The sequence below is a fragment of the Rhagoletis pomonella genome, unplaced genomic scaffold, assembly GCF_013731165.1.
Source record: "Rhagoletis pomonella isolate Grant_MI unplaced genomic scaffold, Rhpom_1.0 Rhpom_scaffold_00005, whole genome shotgun sequence".
Classification (NCBI taxonomy): Eukaryota; Metazoa; Arthropoda; class Insecta; order Diptera; family Tephritidae; genus Rhagoletis; species Rhagoletis pomonella.
The window spans coordinates 49,933,557-49,955,158 of record NW_023458559.1 but is presented as its reverse complement, the minus strand read 5'-3'; the positions used below and the strand labels follow the sequence as shown (position 1 = coordinate 49,955,158).

Here is a 21,602-nt window from a genome sequence, read left to right as displayed (position 1 = left end):
ACGTGGTCCAAAGTTATGCGGTAACATACATAAAAAAAAAAAAAAAAAACATTCCGACGAACTGATAACCTCCTCCGTTTTTGGAAGTCGGTTAAAAACTAATTACAAGATAGCAGTATCTTCAAGCTGCACGTGTTGCTACACAATGTTGCGGCAACAAATTGTGGAGAGCTAAAGCTTATATATGTGCAGTGCTGCTAGCTGCTAGATAAGTGCGTGACATGAGATACATACAAATGCTTTTCAAAGGCATTTCATTGTTCACGAGCTGCTAAGCATTAGCTTTAATGTGTATTGTTATTTTGCACTCTTATTTTTCTGTTAATAATTTTTTATACATATTTCTCTTGTTTTTCTGAAGGTGCGGCTTTAATGAACGTCGTCAGCGTTTACAAAGAAATTCAAGAACAACAAATGAATATTGTGAGTAACCATAGAGTATTACTAGCTTTTGTGTCACTGAATCATAAATCATAACTTATGTTTTATGCATAAAAATATAATTTTTTGTTATTATTTTTTTTGTTATTATTAGTTAAAAGCGTTCTATGTTGATTTATTGGTGCCATTGGAAACAAATTTGGAAAAGGACACAAAAGTTGTACAACATGAACAAAAGAAATTCTTGCAACAGCACAAAGTACGCATGGAGAGTTATCAGAAGGCAGTTTCCACAATGAAAAAGCAACGCAAGAAAAAGGCTAGTGCAGAGAATACGGAAAAAGAGTTAAGGGTGAGTGAGCGATATTTAGAAACTGTCTATATTATATTGAATAGCTATAACAGGAAGACCATGAGACATCTCGCTTAAACTCACATAATATTAGATTAAATATACACTGAGAAAATGAAACAAGTGAAACGCACGTTTTCAAAAAATATTTAAAAACAAAAATTTTTATAATTGTTTTACTCTATATAAATTTAAAAACGCACAATTTGTCTATACGAAATTTAAACGAAGCATTCGGAAAACTACAACAGAAGTATTATCATATTTTGTATTGGGGGGGGAAAAGCAATGGAAGAGAAGAAGTTATCATCTAAAATGTGTATTTTCAAAACTAAAACGAAACAATTTAAAATTTTTACCATACAAATTATAAAGCTTCGAAGTATTCAGCCAACGAAGCAAAATGAAATATTTTTAAAATAAAATCGAAAACTTTGACTCGCAAAGTGTAAATGGAAAACTTTAAAAAACGAGTGTGTTAGCATTTCTATTCAAAAAAATATTTATTTCAAAAATAGAACTTAAAATGGAGCAACTATTAAAAAAATTCGAGCTAGAGCACCTGCAGCCTCAGCTTATAGGTAAGTGCTATTATTAAAAGACTTATGTATAACTATGTAGTTAATAAGTTAGTGATTTACAGAAGCTGGAATAGAATATCGGCATCTCATCTTTTTAAATGAAAGGGACATTGCTGATGCAATAAAAAAGATAGGTGACCGAGCCGAATTTCGAGTTAAACTGCTCGAATGGAAGAAATCTTTGGTAAGAGTTTCTTATACAAAAAATTATACATACATATGTATGTTTGTATATATTTTAAAATATTCATATTTGGTTTTGTATCTAATTATAGAATCTAACCAGCGATACGCAGAAGGAACAGGATATCTTTGGAGGAAAGGTGAGTAAACAGTATTTACAAAAATGTATCCTCTGGTTATGAAAGTTTGTTTTGGTCATGCATTTCTTATATTTTTAGACGCTATCTGAACTGTTGGCCCAAACCGATACTGGTTGTTCCATACAAAGTTATTATAGAGAGCATAAATGTCTCACAGATATTAAACGAGACAAAATTGTACAAATTATTTTGGAAAACACGTTTGTCAACTGTAAGCAACTGACACCAAACGATTTTGATTGCATTTTAAAAGAAATTTTAAACGTTTTCCCAGAGGAAAGGAAAGTGTCCGTAAGTGCAATTTATATGTATATGTACTGTCAGTCAATAAAGTTTAGGTACAGCGAATTTTTCGCAATATCGGCAACTATTTTTTAAATATTTAATTTTTCGCTAATTTTGTATAAAAATATGGTTAATTCTACAACAAAAACCAAAAAAATCAGAGCTCCAAACCTTGCGCCAAATTAAAGAAAATTCTGGAAATTTTCATTCAAATATTGCACTTTATATTTACACTCTTTAGAAAAAAGTTGAGTATGCAGCTTTTTAGCCCATTAAATTTTAGTGTATCTAATAAAGTGCAAGTTTTAAGTAGCTAGGACTTACCATTGATTTTTGGCAATTTTTTTTGTTGGCGGTGTCGCTCATTTTCTCCATAAAAAATAAAAATTAGCGACACCTTCAACAAAAAAATTACCAAAAATCAATGGTAAGTCCCAGCTTCCTGACTTGCACTTTGTTAAACTAAAATTTAATGGGCTAAAAACTGCATACTCAACTTTTTTCTAAAGAGTGTAAATAAAAAGTGCAATATTTGAATGACAATTTCCAGAATTTTCTTTAATTTGGCGCAGGGTTTGGAGCTCTGATTTTTGGGGATTTGTTGTAGAATTAACCATATTTTTATACAAAACTAGCGAAAAATAAAATATTTAATAAACAGTTTCCCGTATTGCAAAGAACTCTCTGTACCTAAACTTTATTGATTGACTGTATATGCATTAAAAATTTAAATTATTTGAGTACTATACAGGATTTTTATTATATACCTCGGCGTGGTAAAAAACCTCCAAGTGGTCGACTGTTTACCAAGTATACTAATACAAAGTACCGAAAAAGAAAATTGGATGAAACGCAGTCTCGAAATAGCTTCTCAAAGAGAAAGATCCCCGGAACTTCCAGACAATATAACAAATTTAAAATCCGAACTTTACTGGCCGCTTGCTGCTTGGGATACTGTTTGCGATAGATGGTCTCGCACATATCAGTTAAGACAAAAGGACTTGGAGAAATTCGATAACTATGCGTTCTTGGCAGAGTGGCCCCTTCTGAAAGATGCACGGGCACCAGACTTGGTAATGTTTTTAAAATAAAGGTTCTTTATTGGGGAAATAAACATTTTTATGGAAATTCTGTAACGGAAGAGCGATGCAACGGGAGTGCATCCATTTTCCCGTTCTCTATGTCCAAAACGAAGACTATAATTATAAGTTATTTTTCTTCTGCAGATCAACATAGATTTTGAAATTAAACATCCGGGCAAACAAAATAAGCTAAAAGAAAAGTGGGAATCTTTCAGAGATGTCTTGACAAGATATTACTATACAAAATCTATCAATACCCTTTCTAAAGAATTACTAAAAGAAGCAGAGGAGTCCGGAAATATTGGTAAGTATATAAATTCATATCTATCAGCACTTCAGAGTAAAACAATTCAAAAGTCTAAATATTTTTCTTCTTTTTCATCAGATCAACTAAATTATGTCTTGCTACAGCTATTAAACACTGTGATTCCATCAAAAGGTTTTGGTGGGAAATCTTTTTCAATATTGGATGCGAACCAATTCTTTGTCGTTCCAATAGCTAACATCAGCAATATCTATGTAAAAATCGAAGAGTTAGAATCGAAATGCTTAAGCCTCAAGACATCTTTGCAGCCGTTGATTATAGCTGAAGGGTTCGACAGTGAGAAACGTTTTTATGTTTACTTTGACAAAGTGTTTTTAAAGTTTGAATCATTTCTTAACGCTTTTGATTGTACGTTCAAGCTTTTCCAAAGTCTTAATCTAAAATATCCAGATCCTTGCGTTTTGGCTTGGACATTTGTACAAATATTTATTTATGATATAATTACTCCTAATGACGCCCGATCAGCGTCTTTAAGCTTACTTTTGAACTACTTTTCCGATAAGCTTTAAATATACAAAATGTTTTTATGTTTTAAGTGTGACAATACTTTTGTCACGACAGATTTGTATATAAAACATCTAAAAAACGTTCATATTCTTAACAACGCGGATGCAAAAACATGCGTCCAAAACAAGTGTAATAAGTTATTCTCTCGGTTTGCTACATTTAAGCGTCATCTGGAAAGTCATGATATTAATAGTTTAATTCCAAAACGCTCAAAAGTAATTAACATTTTGCAAAACGAAAAAAACGTAAACATTGATCATGGGCATAGACATAGCATATGTGAGATGGCGCCATCAAATCCTTCCGTGACTGTCTCGGAAACAGTTTATGCTCCAAACTCTGAAGAAAGTAGCTCGTGCATAGATATAAAAGACGCATTACTTGAATTTTCAACTACTTTGTATGCAAAAAATAGTATTTCCAGAAAAGACGCAGCTTTTGTATTGCAAAAGCTATTAGCAATACTTAAAATTATTTATAATTGTTTAATTAATATTAGCAGTTTACAACCTGAACTAATGTCATTATTGAACTGCTTGGATAGCGCTTTTAAAGACATTGAAACTGAGCCTAAGTTAGTAAAAAATTTAGAAAAAAAATTTCTTTTTAAACATTCACATGAAATTGTGATAAACAACGAAATAACTGAACAAATCATTCGAGGAAATCCCACTTTGCATGCTAAAGAAAGAAAAGTGTATATCATGCCTCTTTTATTTCAGTTTAGGAGGTTTTTTGAGCTTCCTAATGTATTACAAGAAACCGAAGCAAATACAATCTCTTTGTTAGAAAACACAAAAATTTCGAATCTGATTAATGGTGAAACTATGCAGAAAACTTTTGCCAACAAACAAAATTTCGACATAATTATACCTTTTAATGTTTACTTCGACGATTTTCAAATAAATAACCCTCTAGGAACCCACCCATATTCTATTTGTGCTTGTTACTACAGTTTTCCAACAATTCCTCAATTTCTACAGTCAAAGTTAAATTTTATTTTTCCTGCTGGATTTTTTTCGTCGAAATTTTTAAAATCTTATGGTTACGAAATTTGTTTAAGAAATTTAGTTGAACAGTTCAAAATTCTAGAAGCTGGTATTGTTATCAATTCAAAGAAGGTTTCATTTGTCTTAGGCTTAGTAGTCGGTGATAATCTTGCTGTCAATTCTGTCTTGGGTATGGTACAATCCTTTAGCTCAAATAGATTTTGTAGATGTTGTAGGCAGACTAAACATGAAACCAAGAAAAGTAAAATAGAAAGGAATATACGCACTGTCGATAATTATGATCGAGATTGTAAAGAAATGAGTATTTTGACTGGCATAAAATCAAAATGTATGTTTAATTCGCTGCAATCCTTTCATTTCGTTGAAAATATTTCTTTCGACATAATGCACGACTTGTTTGAGGGCGTCTGTTCATACGATATATGCCAAGTTCTGTTGTCCCTAATCAAAGAAAAGGTATTAACCCTAGAAACAATCAATTCCAGAAAACGACTTTTCCCTTATGGAGAAATGGAATTATCCAATATGTCAGCTAATATCACAATCGGATGTCTTCAAAAAAATAAATTAAAAATGACAGCCAGTGAAATGATTTGCTTCGTCACGTATTTACCACTAATGATTGGTGATCTCATTCTACCAGGAAATAGATTTTGGGATCTCGTCATTGTGCTGTCAAAAATAGTTGATCTCTTATTAGTTGATCAGTTTGAAGAAGAAGACATACACACTTTGAGCACCTTAATAGAAAACCATCATACAATATATATTGATTTGTATGGGGACTTAAAATGATGCTTTTATGGTGCATTATCCAAGAGCTATTAGGCAATGTGGGCCGTTGAAATTTATGTGGGCAATGCGTTATGAGGCTAAGCATAAGGAAATGAAAATATATGCTCACTCTATTACGTCGCGCCTAAATATAGAAAAAACAATTTCTATTAAAAGTGCATATAAATTTGCGTCATGTCTAGTTCAGCATTCTAAGGGTTTACCCAAACTTTTTGATCCAGACGAGTTCAAAATAACGGATTTAACTAACCATTATTTGCATCCAATTATAGCCCATGTTTTATATAACGTTAATTTAAAAACCGTGTTATTGGCTCATACTATAGTGTATAAAAATACAAAATATAAACAAAAAAACTATATAGGAATCTTACAAAAACATGTTATTACCTTTTTTAAAATAATTTTTTTCATATTGTACGAAAATGAAGTTTTAGTCATATGTAGTAAACAGAGAGAGAGCTCGTTCGATGAACATTTTGTATCTTACGAATTAAAACATATAAAAGAAGATACATTGGAAGTGTTTAATATAAATAAATTCACTTCAAAACCAATGGAAATATTTTACATTAACAATGGAAAATCTTACCTTAAATATAAACCTATTTAATTTGTGTTAATTATTTAGTATTTAATGTTAAATGCATATGTACATATATCTTTAAAAAAATAAAATTATAAATTATAAACTAATATCTGTTTTCAACTTTTTTACAAAAAAAAGTGGTACATACTTATATCGAAAACCTACCTGATAATTGTATACTTCCAAATATTAAAGAACTTTCAGGATTTAATTTCAAAAAGCGAGTTTTGTAAAAGTTATCAAAATAACATAAAAAATAGAAATACTAATTTTTAAACTTCAAACGAACATTTTAGAATCTCACTTAAATATGCTCATTGTCATAAAACAATCGAGCGTTTTGAAAATCATTTTAAAAATTCACATTTTGAAATATCAAAGGATTATTTTGGAATTCAATTTGAGTACGCTCACTGTGAAATATCAAACGAAGATTTTAGAAAGTGTCCCGACAATGTGCGTGTTGCAAACTAAAATAAAAAGTTTGAAATCTGATATCAAAAATTTCCATTCTCAAAACTAAAACAAATATTGTAGGTGCAAAACCTGGGTCAAAACGTTTTTAAAAGTAAAACGTTCTATACAAATTTGAAAACGAAAATTTCTCTGTGTACATTATAAATCATAGGTCATACATATAAACATTAGAAAGCCTTGGTCGACCATTCAGGATCTTAGGTTTAAAACCATAGTTCATAGATCATAAAAAATAGATTATAAATCGCATTGGAGACTAAATATCATGAAGAAAAGCCCAAAGATAGAAAAAATAGCTTATATTTAGTTCATAAATCAACAAATTACATATAACAAATCATAAATCACAGATCATGGATCAATCATGTAACACAAATCATTTATCGTAAATTGTAGATCGTAGATCAAAGACTATAGATCTAAGGTCATAGATCACAAACCATGCATCACAGAAAATAGACCACATATCACAATTTACACTCTACGACTGTTCAAATTATCTAGGAAGTGATGTGGACCTTCTTCATGGCCGTGTCGAGTAAAATAATAATCAAAATATGAAATTTGCCAAACACCCAGAAAATCTTCACTTGCAGTTAAAAACCCGCACTTAAAAGCCTTTAACTGGATTGAATGTCAAACCGATATTCAGTTTCTTATCGGCTGTAGATAGAACAGTGTTGTATACTTCAAATTATAAAACTCAAGTAATTTGTGGGTATATGCCCAGCAATCGCAATTTTGTTCCATTCTTCGCGCCTCTTTTTCGACTTTGGCGCTATTTTTACCCACTAAGGCTATTTTAGTTCTCTTTAATTTGGATAAGCGGCTTGTTTATTATTAGGAAACTACTTTTATTTCGGCCTTAACAACTATTTGGCCATGTTTAGCTGTTAAAAAAATAACTGTTATTTTCGGTCCCTGATTTAGAGCAGCTATATACTGGAAATTAGTATCGCTTATGTCTTTAATACGAAAATATTTTAAAATAGGGTTTCCATTTATTTAAAATTACTATCTGAGCATTAAATGAAAATAGTTCAAACACACTTAGTTAAAAATTTGTTTATGTATGTGGGGTTGCTACTTAAAAATTTGAGCCACTGATGTGCTCGATATGGAAATATTTTTGTATAGGATTACCAGCTACCAAAAAAAAAACAATTTTATATAAACATAAAACTATTGTTTTTTGACAGCTGCTCGTATCACTTAAACACAACTATAATAAGGACATCAAACGAAAGGCCATCTAAGAGAAGTTTTTGATGATCATATCAATAAAAATTCCACTTGTGTGTCCTCATAATTTTTAGGAGCGTGAAATAGCAACGCACGGCGGGCAGTGCCCAGTATAAACTTAACTTTGAAAAAATTATTCTAGTTGCACATTTTTTTTTAACAAACTGATATTTTCCCACGTACCTTTCATCATACAAATTAGACTTCTTAAAACCTTATTAATACAGCTGTGTTGCTCTCTTTTTGCAGAATCTACAAATATTGGAGGATCAAAAAAAGAAATTGGATACGTTCTGCGAACAAAGCTACAAAAATGTGAGTAAAATTGCGTACAATTGCTTTAATAATGCACAAGCGTATACAGCGCAAGCGCATATACATACATACATATGGACATTTGCGTTTAAAAGCATACTTAAGCCTCTGCAGCTACACATTTTAAAGTTCATATAAACAGCTGGTTTTAACATTTCTTTGGAATTTTTCATATTCGCTAATAGGCCATGACACAGGAGCGCCGTCGGTATGGTTTCGTGCTTGAACGCCAATGTTCCATAGCCAAGCATTGGATGGCCTATCACAGCACTGGCAAGATGGTAATTGATAACAATTTGGAAAATTGGCAAGAAATTGCCGCTTCACGTGAGGTGATACCAGCGGCTGCCTTGTATGAGATGGGCGGCGGCGGTGGTGGCGTTGGCAGCTACAGCAATGCCAGCAGTGGCAAGAGGATGGTAAGTACTACAGGAAACGCCAAAACACATACTACCTACATATGTACATACGTATGTCTGCAATAAGTAGAGATTTGTGCGGATTCACGATTATTAACTTAAATTGACTGCTACGTTTTTTGTTTTGGGTTTGTTTTGTTTAATTTTCCACTACCTGCTTTGTTCTAATTGCGGCTGCAGGAGCGTCTCAAAGATGGTGAGGACATGCATGCCGTTGGCAATTCGTCATCATCACAGCTGAAGAAATCACGCAGCGTGGACGCGCCCTACGGCGATATGCGTACCTTGCACGAAAGCCATGTGAGCTATACGCAGAATTCGCTGCCGCGCGCCAAATCCGACTACAATCTGACAACGGTGACGAACTGTAAGTAGCGCTGCTGTAGCGAAGTGAATGCTTGAAGTTAAACAGTGGACATAAATTTAGGATAGTTTGAAACTTAAAAAAAAAAAATTTTGGTATTTCGAAAACTGGAAATTTACAAGTTGGACATAATTTTTTGGTAATGTAAAAACTATTATGGCGATTTAAAAGCTGGACATTAATTATTGATGGTTTGAGGACTTTTTTATTGTTTTGCAATTAAAAACGAAATAGGCTTTTTGATAATTTAAAACCGAACATAAATTTTTGATCAATTGGAGCGGGACATAAATTATTATTGTTCAGTATCATGTGTAATTTACTGGTCTTTAAAAATGAACGAACATACAGATGTATTTTTTTTTTTTTTTAAACTGGACATAAATTTTCGGTTATTTAAAAACAGGCACACATTATTAGTTACTTAAAAACTGGTTAGTGACTTAAACATTAGATGTAATTATAATAATTTAAAATTGTACATAAATTTTTGGTTATTTAGGAATCGGACATATTTTTGGTAGTGTAAAAACTGAGCGTAAATTTTTTTGATAACTTAAAATTGGACAGATTTTCCGTCATTTAAAAAACTGGGCATACAGTTTTTGTAATTTAAAATTAGTGCCATATTTTTGGCCAACTAAAATCTGGACATATACTTGCGTTAATTTTAATATGGGACATTAATTTAGCTGATTTAATACCTGTGCATCTAAACAGTCGCGCCGAGTGGACATGATTTTACACTTTTGAGAGTTTCCAAAAATGTATGTCAAGATTATACATAAATTCTCAAAAATTTATGTGCAGTTTTTTATTTAAACAAATTTATTTTCAGATTTTAAATTATCAAACAAATTTCGTCCAATATTTAAGAGCCCAAAATTTATGCCACTAACAGTTAGCGAATGGACAAAAATTAGTTCAGTTTTTAAATTAAATATGACCCAAAAATATGTGTACAGTTTTTACTTTCAAGCTTTCAAATAGTTAACAGCTGAAATTAATTAAAGATTTCATAAACTAATTTTTCCGCAGCCAATGACCACACCGATCACGGCCAATGGGATCAACGACCTGTGGTGAAAGCGCTCTATGCCTACATGCCTTCGGGTGAAAATCAGCTGCCCTTCGATGAGGGCGATCGCATTGCTTTGGTCGGCAGCAAGGCCAAAGGTTGGCAGTTCGGTGAGAATTTACGCACTCAAATGTTCGGTTGGTTCCCCATCGCTTACACCAATGCTGAGGGCGGCGGCGTTGGTGAACGTGAAAAATATCGCGTGAATGAACGTCACACCGAACGCAGCAGCGATCGTTATGAGAATGTGCATTACGAGCGTAATGGCGGCATGCGCAACTATCAGGATCATTATATGCCCGAGGTGCATATGGATCCTGCCATGGAGAGCGATTCAACATACCGCCGACGCAATAATAGCGCCGAGGAGTCATCGCCGACGCGTATGTTCGGCGACACATTCAGAAATCAAAAGAAGGTTTGTGTGAGAAATAAATTGAAAATTTTGTTTGTTTGCATAATAAATTTCTTTGCATTCTCTCCCGCAGTATCGCGCATCAGCCAGCGGCGCTAATCCACGTCCTGGTCCACCACCTACACTACCAGCACCAGTGCCATCGAATAGTCAGAATCAGAGTCAAAGTGCCAGTCGTATATTGAATACATCGCAAAGCTTTTGTGGCGCCCCGAATGGCGTGCCCTCGGTGATGGAGCGTCGCAAGCAACATAAGCTACAAAATGGACCACAAGCTGCACATGTGAGTTGTGGAGCTCTGTTTTTTAGGAGCGCCACCTAAAAAAACGTTCTCTAAATTTCCACTCTTTTCTCTAACTAAAGAATCGTTCTATTCTATCTGCCAAACAACAGTCCACATCGATGAGCGCTGGCAGTGGTGGTAGTCAATTGAAACCCGCCGCGGCTGCTAAGACTTCATTGCACAGCAGCAATGATAGTGGCTTTGCCAATGAGCCGCCGCCACAACCCGAAATTGATTACTCGGATGAGGAGCAAACGAGTCGAGTGCCCATACGGTGAGTAGTGGAAGTGAAGTTACAGGAAATTGATTGACACTTGTTGGATTTGTCGCACGCTCGCACAAAGTATACACAATTTTTATTTTTCTTCTTTGTAACTAACTTGGCTAAAAGCTATTCAATGATATTTAACGTTATGTGCACACTTTTTTTGCAATTGTTTTAACATTTTGGGCTAAAATAATAATTTTTTTTTTAATTTCTTGGAGAGACAGAAAATTTTAATGAAGTAGATACGAAAATTCGTAAAGGCACTTAAAAGCCTAATTTTTAGTACCAAAACTCTCAATTTAACCTGAACGAGTTGAAGGACTTCTCAGTTACTTTGGTCAGTTTTAATTTAGGAACTTAAAACACTAAAGCATACGCGATGATTTAACGTATTTTGGTTTTGTTAAACAAAAACCGATTTCAAGAGACCTTACTCTAGATACTAGATAGTTGCAAAGGAGATGATTTACCGTTTCTTCTGCTTCTAATGAGTTCGAGCTTCCAAAGGAAATGTTGTATCCCTAAAGCTATTTTGCATTGTTTGCAACTAGAGCTCCAAAGTCCAGAATAAATAGCAGTTGGTACAGAGAAATCCTTACTTTTAAGTTTGATGATAATTGTAGACCGCTTGGAGTAGTAGAAAGGCTAAGCATATCTATAGACCCTGCAGTATTATGGATCTCTATGCCTGTGGTTAGCTACGTTTGAACAGTACAAAGAGGGTATAGCTTTGATATAGCGTCAGAGCTGAGTCGCACCGTGCTAACCGCACAGCCATTTTGTTGCCACGAATCAGTTAGAGAATTTGAGTTTTTTGCGAATGCGAATATAGAGGTTCAACTGCTTGCCTGTGCTCTTTCCACAGACGCAGTTTCCTTTTGCTAAGGATTATCTGTGGATCCCAGGGACTGTCCAGTATGGTTATTAGCCTGCTTCTTATTATTAAAATAACAATGTGTTCCGAAATCCATATATTCGGCCATACAGTACGGCATGCAATAATAGGAAATGTTTATATAAAATCGAGCAGATGCGATAAAAGTGTTGGCCATTTATATTAAAAGATTCCTCGGTATCTAAAGGCATATCGTCGATGTACTTGCAACAGGGGCGGTAATCATTATGAGTAAAATAATTTAAATCAGCATTTAATCATTATTTTATGGTTTTTATTTTTTTCGCTTAAAAATAATAATTATTAGTGAGTCTTATTTTTTCGCTCAACGGAAATAATTATTATTTGATTCTGCTTATTAGCAAGGAATTAGAATAGAATACGTCAGAAATCACGCTGGTATAGCTTTTGAGTATTTTGAACGATGATTATTCTTAAGTGAAAAAAATAAAACTCAATAATAATTATTATCTTTGAGCAAAAAAATAAAAATCATCAAATAATTATTATATATGATCGAAAAAATAAAAATCGAGTAATATTAATTTGCTTTGAGCGAAAAAATATAACTCAAATATTAATTATTATTTTTAATCTTGATTGATTAAACTCGAAAAATAAAAATCATTGTAAGCTACAGTAGAACGTACGAACACAAATACAAGAGCATAGTTAAAATTGTTTTACAACGATTACAACTTGTTGATATTTTTTTGGCTAAAATTTAAAAAATAATGATTATTTTCCGTCCCTGATTTGCAAAACCGCTTATAGACCAGTAGCAAAACCGCCTATCTTACGGCGCTCTTATTTTAAAGGAGGGCGAAGAAATATAATTTCTTTACGGCCATTGACTTGATAGACGGCATTTCATATCTCTGTAATTTAAAAAAAAAAAGTTGTTGGAATTATGGTTTTACGATTTTTATGCTTGAAGCTCGGTACCTGGAGTTCCGGGTTGGCAAATTAAATTTTTCCTACTATGGCGATTTAGGCGGTTTGCTACTGGTCGGTAGGCGACTTTTCAAAGGCATCGAAGATATGTATACGCGACAATTTTCGTTTCCACAATCAGCTAGCTTTAAACGGCAACATTAAACGCAAAATAATACAGATATAAGAATTGTCTCAGCGAAAAGTTTTACTTCCAAATATGGAGCGATGGCAGATCTGTCCGGACAGTAATCGTAGGACAGATTCATTCAGATTTACTTAAGATTTCAAACTAGAACTATATATTTGCTCTTCCGTGGGGAGAATCCGTAGCCTGAAATATATTTTTTGTTGAACGATCAATTGTTTTCCATTCAAAGTTATTACCTAAGTTTCGACATATGTATGTACTTTAGGGTGGTCCAAAAATGCATGTAAAAAAGTTAAGTCGGAATTTTTATGCTCTCACCCAGTAGAATTGTTCTATACCGAAAAATATATACCCCTATTTTTTTATTTTGAAATCAAAAAGTATTTAGGGGTCTATATAGAATAATCTTAGTGGATGAGAGCATTACAATTCCAACTTTACTGTTTTTTGACCACCCTAATGTACATACATATGTAGATAGAATACAAGACATACTTAGCGGCATAGAAGGAAGAATCATAGATGTGCATAGGTCACTTCTTAAATCATAGAATATTGATCATACAGAGTGGGGGTGAAATCTATATTATTTGTATGTAAATTACAAACCAAATAACCACCATTAGTCATAGTGCTTAGAGTACACATAGAAGATCATGAAATACGATATGAAGATCCCTATATCATAGAACAAAGAACAAACATATATACATAGAAATGCTCATAAATCTTAGATCATAGTTCATAAACAATCTTTTCGTTTGGCGTTGTAAACGCTCACTTGATTTTGACCCATTTTGTTGTACGCTCGGTTTAGGCACCGGAACGTAAAAACGAATTCCAATAAAAGACATAACAAAATAAAGTCTACTCTAAAGATAATAGCAGCTTTTTGACATAATTTTCAATGGAATATCGTCAAAAAAGCTTCTACTAACGTTAGATTCGACTTTATTTTGACTATGAATATGTTCCATACACAACAGAAATTATAGATCATAGATTACATATGTATACATAAATCCTAGTGAAACAAAACTTCATTTATTATGGCTCATGCATCATGAATCATGGATGCTAGAACATTGATTTTGAATCATAGATCAGATATAATACATCGCAGATCACAGATCAAACGTGAAAGGTGATGGAACATTGAACATACAAAATAAGGCATCAAAAGCATAGATAATACAGTTAACACGTTACAGGTTACAGAGTGAAGAGAGTTGAAGTGGAATTTAGAGGTCGTAACCAAAAGAAGAATTATATGCACATTTACATACATATGTATGTATAATGACTGTTTCGTTTCTACAAAAAATGTTGCCTTTTTATTGTCCGCTTCTTAGTGTTTCTACTTAGAGGGCAATAAGAATGTGATATTTTTCGTTAGAAATGAAACCGCCATAAAATAGTCTACCCAAAAGTCCAAGTCAAAATTTTCTGTCTCTCCTTATATTTTATTTATCATTTTAATTTTGTTTCTTTTTATAACTCTTTTCATTTCATGCCCCATTCATCAATTTTGTGTTGCTAATCAAATTCCGTTGCATAACCCTGTAAAACTCGAATCATAAACACAAATGTACAATGCTAAATCCCGAACAATTGGAAAATTTCAACAAAAACCCACTTAAAACCAAAATCGCTTGAATATCTAAAAACATTGCGTACCCATCAACGGACCACACTGGCTTTCTCTTGCCTCCATTTTTCATGACACATTCGAGTCCACAGTCGTCGTGCTGACACCAATTCCCATATTTCACGAGACGTCACCTCGTGGACACTGAATCGCAATTTCCGTAACAGCGTCGACAGTCAGATTGACGACAAGGCTTTGAATGGCCTCAGCCGACGTAATACTAAAATGCGTTATGATCTTATTGCCAGTGATGATGAAATACTGCAAGCTTCGAGTAGTGGCATAAAACGAACAAAGTCTTTTTGGAAATTTGGTGGACGCGGCGAAGATATACTGGCGGGGATGTCGCTTTGGCAACATCGTGATTTAGTAGCCGCACCAAATCTAGAGGACCTACGCACTGATAGTCCACCGCACAAGGAGAATGGACACGTGGAACATGATGATGAACCTGAAAATGGGGTGGAGCGTGAACGTGAGCGGGACCGTGCGCGTAGTAACATCGACAAAAATGGCACGCTAACCAAATCACACTCCAACAATTCAACTTCATCGGCGGAAAAGCGTCGCAATGACAGCGTTACCAGCATGGAAGTGTACGATGACGACGAGAATATCTATGGCATGAGCCCGGCGGTGAAGCGCGAGAATATCATTTTAGCCAATCGCAACTCAATACAATCGAATGCGACCACAATGCGCGCAGATTACACGCCCAAATCGCGCATGAAAATCATGAAAACGATCGAGATCGATATTGAAAATCCAATAGAAAGCGAGAGATTGAGCACAATAAAGCGTGGCCAAAAAGAATATCAGAAGGAGTATCGTGAAACGGCTGGCATGCTGCCACAGGTGAATATAAATAGTGCGCGCGCCAGTGAGAACAAGAACAAAAGTGGTACCACGACTGGCATGCAGTCGTCACGCCGCGACACAATGAGCAACAGCCACAAGAAGCACCAGACCAACAATGTGGATGCAAACGTTGGAAAGCATGCCAGTCTGCAGCAGATGAAATCGAGCGGTAGTGGCGGTCAACCACAGACGCGTGGTAAGCAGCAAGATTTTCCGCACTCCACCGAAGATGAGGACGCCGACAGCGACGACAATGGCACGCTCAAGATGAGTGACGTCAATAACTTCTTCGACGATATCTCGCACGAGAATACCACTGGCGGCATGATTATGAAGACAGTGAAGCGCAAGGATATACTGAAGCAGTACTACACCAGTGAGGATGAATCCGATGATGTGGAAATCAAATCGACCAGCTCGGACCCCTACGACTGCATAGTAATTAATGATCATTTGGTGCGCAAGGACGAGAAACATCGGCGCCAGCTACACAACTCCTATCAGGAGCATCAAATGGAGTTTCAAACATTTCGCGCCACAACCACATCGGCGGCTATGCAGCAACAGGGTGGCAACAAAAAGAATAAATTAAATGGCGGCGAGCAACGTAATGGCAGTGGTGGCGGTGGTGGTGGTGGTGGAGCTGGCGGTGTTGCTGGCGGCGGCAAATCGAAGAAGCAACAGGAGTTGCACGAACAAGAGCGAGAGCGAGATAGGGAACGCGAGCGCGAGCGTGATCGCTACAGCATGAATAACAGTTCGACGCTGACACGAAACTCGAACGTCAATGCAAATTCGGTTATGAATACACCCACAGCAACAATATTGCCACGCACGCGCCTCATGAAATCGAGCAACATGACAAGTATGACTTTAGAGCGCGCATCAAAATCAAATAAATCACGCGAAAATGGGCACGCAAGTGCTGGTGGTGGTGGGGGTGGTAGTGACAAAGAGCGGCATCATTATGGCAAAACATATGGGCCGTGGTATGATTTTTGGGATCAACAGGATCAAAATACACTCGTGAGCCGCAAGTCCATGAATAATGGGAAAATATGAGGTGGCGAGTGAACGGGAATTTTAGGCAAGAATTTTCAGAGGGGCAACTAAGTACATTCTTTGAAAAGAAATTACAATTGGGCGGTGGTTTGTGGGTAGTTAAGAGGCATAAATCTGCTAAGCAACATAGCCAGGCAACTGAACGGTTTCGCATCTGGTAGCAGCTAAATGCAAAGAAGATTGTGTGGCGAAATTCGGATATTTGTTGCAAAGTTCTCGATACAGGAGGAAGTAGGCTAAAGGTCCTTGAAAAAAAAATTATAAATGGTAGGATAAATTCATATATGCAATTAAAATTAAAATACATAAAATTAGTGCCAAGAGGAAAGTTGGAAACGGCTTTCAGAAATTTAGCAATCAAGTTAGGTCCTAAGTTTAAAACTAAATATTAATATAATAATCTGAACAAACGCACGAAAATAATTTTTTTTAGTTGGAATCTTACTTTTTTTCTTTACGCATGAAAATTATTTTCGAAAGGCACAAAGAGTTAGTAACTATTTTCGAATATATTAGATGCTTAACAAGCGCGCACCAATTATATTCTTGCGTACACGATGCGAAAAACCTTCCATCTTAACCTTTGCCTAACTTTTAAGTAATGTTTGAAACATTTGCACAAGCAACATGTTGCTGAAACATTTTTTCCCGATTTTATTACTTACTTTCGGTCCTCAGCTGGAACTGACTCTTACGAAAATAAGCGATTTATTAAATATGTACTGCCTGAAGACACATGTTGCTAGTAACATTTTGTGAGATGCAAATTTCGCCGCTTTAAGCTAGAAAACAAAACGGTTTTTGTAAAAATTATAGCGTTTTCAGTTTAAATGAAACCGTTTTCAAATTAAGTGAAACCTTTTTCAAATTAAATGAAACCTTTTACAGGCTAAGCGAAACCATTTTTAAATTAAATGAAACCTTTTGCAGATTCAATGAAACTTTATTCAAATTAAATTAAACTTTTTTCAAATTAAATGAAACATTCTTAAAAGGAAGTTTCATTTAATTTGAATAAAGTTTCATTGAATCTGAAAAAGTTTTCATTTCATTTGAAAAAGGTTTCGCTTAATCTGAAAAAGGTTTCATTTAATTTGAAAATGGGTTCGCTTTCCCTGAAAAAGGTTTCATTTAATTTGAAAAAGTTTCAACTAAACTGAAAATGCTATATATAAGATTGTATGCAACGCACAACTACTCCACGTGGTCTGCAACATGTTTATTTTTTTTTAATTTTTTGTAATTTTTTAGGCGCATACTGACTTTTATAAAATAGTTACAGATTCATTGATGCCTCATAAAAGAATAGTCTTCCAGTACAATATTGCAGAACCACAAGTTGTTAGCAACCTTTTTTTGTGGTACCATTGAGTCAGCATTATTTTGCTGCAACTTTTTTTCGATTCCATTAACAATTTTCTGGCATCAGTTGGAAGCATTATATATTAGTTACTTTTATAAAAAAAGGCGAGTTATTGGTAGATTACCTGAAAATAAAATTTTTTCAAAGACATATTGCCGGCCATTTGCCGCTAGCAACAATGGTGCTAGAAAATTTTTTTTCTGTTTCAAAAATTATTGCCTGGCGTCAGCTGGAATGAGTACTATAGTGACTGATAGAAAATAGCGGGTCGCCGATTTTTTTGCCTGAAAATAACCAAATCCTCAAACAATTAATGCCAGAAGCATGTTGCTAGCAACATTAATCGAAATACATGCATACACTGCTGCTAATAAATTTTTGTTTGTTTCTGAAACTAAATTGTATGAATCAACCTTACTTAAAATTATTTTGAAAAATTGTGGTTTTAGTATACCAGTGATATTCATAGATGTACAGGAAAGTTACATGATCATCCAGTGATGTTGACGGATCCACTGTGTTGCCGTTTGATTCAGTTTTTCCCGTACACGCGTTTACCGAGGAAGGGACTCTAAGTTCAAAGGACAATATTGTTTTTTTTTTTTTATTTTTTAATTTGGAACAAAGGGATACTTTACAAAACAAATTAAAGTGGAAAGTTAATTCTTGGTGAACATCTTGTAAACAGAAATTTGTTAGGTTTCATACTTGGGTAATTAAAAATCGTTAGCATTGGTGTTAGAAGACAAAGACAAAATTACACAGAGTGCACGTTTTCGCCAGCACTGCTTTAGACGATTTTCTGATTCCCCAAGGAAAAAAAATGTAGGAGTATTTTTTATTATTGCATACATTTCGGAGGCTTATTATAGTTTGTACATAATGGCAAATCATTGCAAGGAAACTAGTGCTGCTGATCCCTAAAAATTATGCCACACAAAACAAATAGGCGGCTTTGGCGAAAAATTAATGTCTTCCAAATCTATGATACATTTGTTGCTAATTAGAAATAATGATATAGAAGACACACACACAAAGATGACGTGGATTACTGTCATCAAAAATACATACATATGTCCTTTCACTATTTTTTACACCGCTAGCGAAAGCCATGCATGTATGTATATCTTTGCTACAAACTGCTACAGCTGAACATTTATTATTTAATAGATACCCTTAAAAAAGAAATAATCGAAAGCTTGCAAATCGAGTATACATATATTACACTTGAATACGGTCCAATAATAATTTAAAATTTTTCGAGGTTCTCTAAGCTTGTTTAAGTTTAAGGGCATCCTTCTATGATATATCTATATTTAATTTTTCTTTTATTTTAAATATGTATATTGTAACTACTAAATGTATCAAACACAGTCCATGTTTATGCTAAGCTAAAATATCTAAACTGCATTTTCGTAAATAGTTATGTAATTCATACCATTATACATTTATGACAACACTATGTAACTCAACTTCACTAAGTGCTAGAATTTTCTAATAACTAATGTCAAAAAAGTTTCTAACGCAATCAAGTAAAAAAGCTGCCGCACCTCTGTTTTAACAAATCATATATAATACATTTACATAATTGTTAAAAGATATATAAATCGCATCATATATTTCGAAGTCGAGTCACAGTGTTGCGGCTAATGAGAATATCATAATATTGTTTACGAAGAAGAAGGCCACAACCTGCTGTGGGATTCTAGAGAATGCCAAGCTTATAGCATAAACAGACGGCAACGTTAATCCGTATTAACAGCGCAGTTGATCTGATCACAATTGTACTCTGTCAGATGGTATTATTACGGAGTAAGCGAGTGGGCTCGAATCCCACGGGCAGAAAAATTTTTAAAAACGTCCTTTGAATCCTTCAATTATTACTTGTATTTCTTTATATGTAGATCTAGTTCATGTGGTCTTTTTTTAATAAAATTGAACTCTAAAAGATTAAATTACTTGAATAGATTGTGTGAAATAATACCATAACAGAAAATAAAAGACTCGATTGAAGAATAAAATAAAATGTACAACTAAAAAAATTAAAATTCGACAGTGCGGTCCCCATACTAAATAATTCAAATACAGTGACACAAACAAATTACCATGTGTTAATTTTTTTATATTTATTCGTAATGGTTTTCGAGCTAAATTTTTTTTTTTGTTATTTTTTTATAAAAATACCGTCTAAGCTTTAACCAAAAACATACAGTCACAGTTTCAAACTTAATGCAAAAAAGGAAAAATTGAGCAAATTTTCATCAAAATTTCAACTTTTTAATCTGAATCTTCGGAACATTTTTGGGTATGCAGTTTTAAAGCACAAACAATTTTAGTCTAACGAAGTGCAAGTTTCAACCGGCTGAAAAATCGCGTTGATTTTTGACAATTTTTTCTTTTTGAGACTGCTTTTGCGATTTTTATTATATAATACGTGCAATTAACAAAAACTGGAGTAGATTTTTTTGAGATTTTATTATTAACGGTTTCCCGTATTTTATTTCATAAGAAATTCATGCGTATATTGGAAAAAGTGCAAAAACCCGTAAAAAAAATTCCCAAAAATCAACGGGATTTTTTATCCTTTTGAAACCTGCACCTCATTGGACTAAAATTGTATGGGCTATAAAACTGTATACTCAAAAATGTTCTAAAGATTTAATTTCGATGAAAATTTTTTGAATTTTCCTAAATTTTGTATAAAGTTTGAAACTGTGATTGGACGGTATTTTTATAGAAAAATAACAAAAAATTTGCTAGAAAAACATTACGAATATTAAAAAAAAATCAACCCGTAGTAATTTGTTTAGGTCACTGTAAGTTCTTATTCAATTTCAATTGGATTCCTATCTGAATTAGAATGGTGACTGCATTACCGGCGACGAGGTAGATGTCCAGTATAGTATTTCATTTACTCTGTATTCCACGTTCTCTGAGCAAACACGTTAGCACACAAACAGAAAACCTGCTTGGAGGGCGTAGTAGGCGAGTGGTTAAAACTTCAATATAGCCAAGTAAAAGTGACACGATTTCGACAGTCTTCCTTGAACTATACATTAGGGTGCATCGCTTTGTTCGGCATGAGAAAACTTGACAAAGCATATAGTAGAAACGTAATCTATGTTAGATGCTAAGAAAATGTGCACAAGAAACCCAAGCTCCAACATCAAAACGGAGCTACGGATTTGCGATGAGAAAATTGCTATGTAAGATAAACCCAAATTGATAAATCGGCTAAGGGCTTGTTGTTTTGAATTCATGACTATGGTTTCTTGAGAAAATTTTCTCAGAATGAAATTAATGCACTCTACTATACGTGTTTTAGTTTCTCTTCGGAAATGCCATTTGCTTTAACAACTCAAACTTATAGATAAATTCTAAACTATCGCTGCTTTATTTAATCAATTGTTTTCATTGCTAATAAAATTCATTTTCTTTTTCAATATTCATTCCCTACATTCACCACTAATTGGCAAACCATTCGCTTGCTAAATTTAAATCCTATAAAAATTCTGTATATTTCCTCTCTTTTCTATGTGTATTTCTAGAAAGGGTGGTGCCTTCCGCAACATTTACATAGACTTCTAGAACAAAAAAAAAA

The 21,602-nt window shown here is 34.1% G+C and overlaps 2 protein-coding genes across 10 annotated transcripts in view; one reads left to right on the top strand and one right to left on the bottom strand.

Annotated features, from left to right (window-relative positions):
* The window catches only part of LOC118739117 (brain-specific angiogenesis inhibitor 1-associated protein 2-like), a 133,225-nt gene extending 111,633 nt beyond the window's left edge, over positions 1 to 21,592 (top strand). For 3 of the 6 annotated variants that reach the window (XM_036470268.1, XM_036470267.1, XM_036470266.1), the window contains 9 exons: positions 362 to 423; positions 536 to 733; positions 8,199 to 8,264; positions 8,450 to 8,683; positions 8,864 to 9,050; positions 10,086 to 10,543; positions 10,614 to 10,823; positions 10,904 to 11,097; positions 14,811 to 17,510. In XM_036470268.1, the coding sequence (XP_036326161.1) occupies positions 362 to 423; positions 536 to 733; positions 8,199 to 8,264; positions 8,450 to 8,683; positions 8,864 to 9,050; positions 10,086 to 10,543; positions 10,614 to 10,823; positions 10,904 to 11,097; positions 14,811 to 16,638 (3,437 nt within the window). In that variant the 3' untranslated portion in view covers positions 16,639 to 17,510. Of the gene's footprint in view, positions 1 to 361; positions 424 to 535; positions 734 to 8,198; positions 8,265 to 8,449; positions 8,684 to 8,863; positions 9,051 to 10,085; positions 10,544 to 10,613; positions 10,824 to 10,903; positions 11,098 to 14,810; positions 17,511 to 21,549 lie in introns of those variants that run through there. The other 3 variants (XM_036470270.1, XM_036470271.1, XM_036470269.1) reach the window with 3 other exon arrangements.
* LOC118739122 (sodium-dependent phosphate transporter 1-A-like) overlaps positions 1 to 21,602 on the bottom strand; it is a 441,416-nt gene that overhangs the window by 164,393 nt on the left and 255,421 nt on the right. The gene's annotated exons all lie outside the window — the stretch shown is intronic.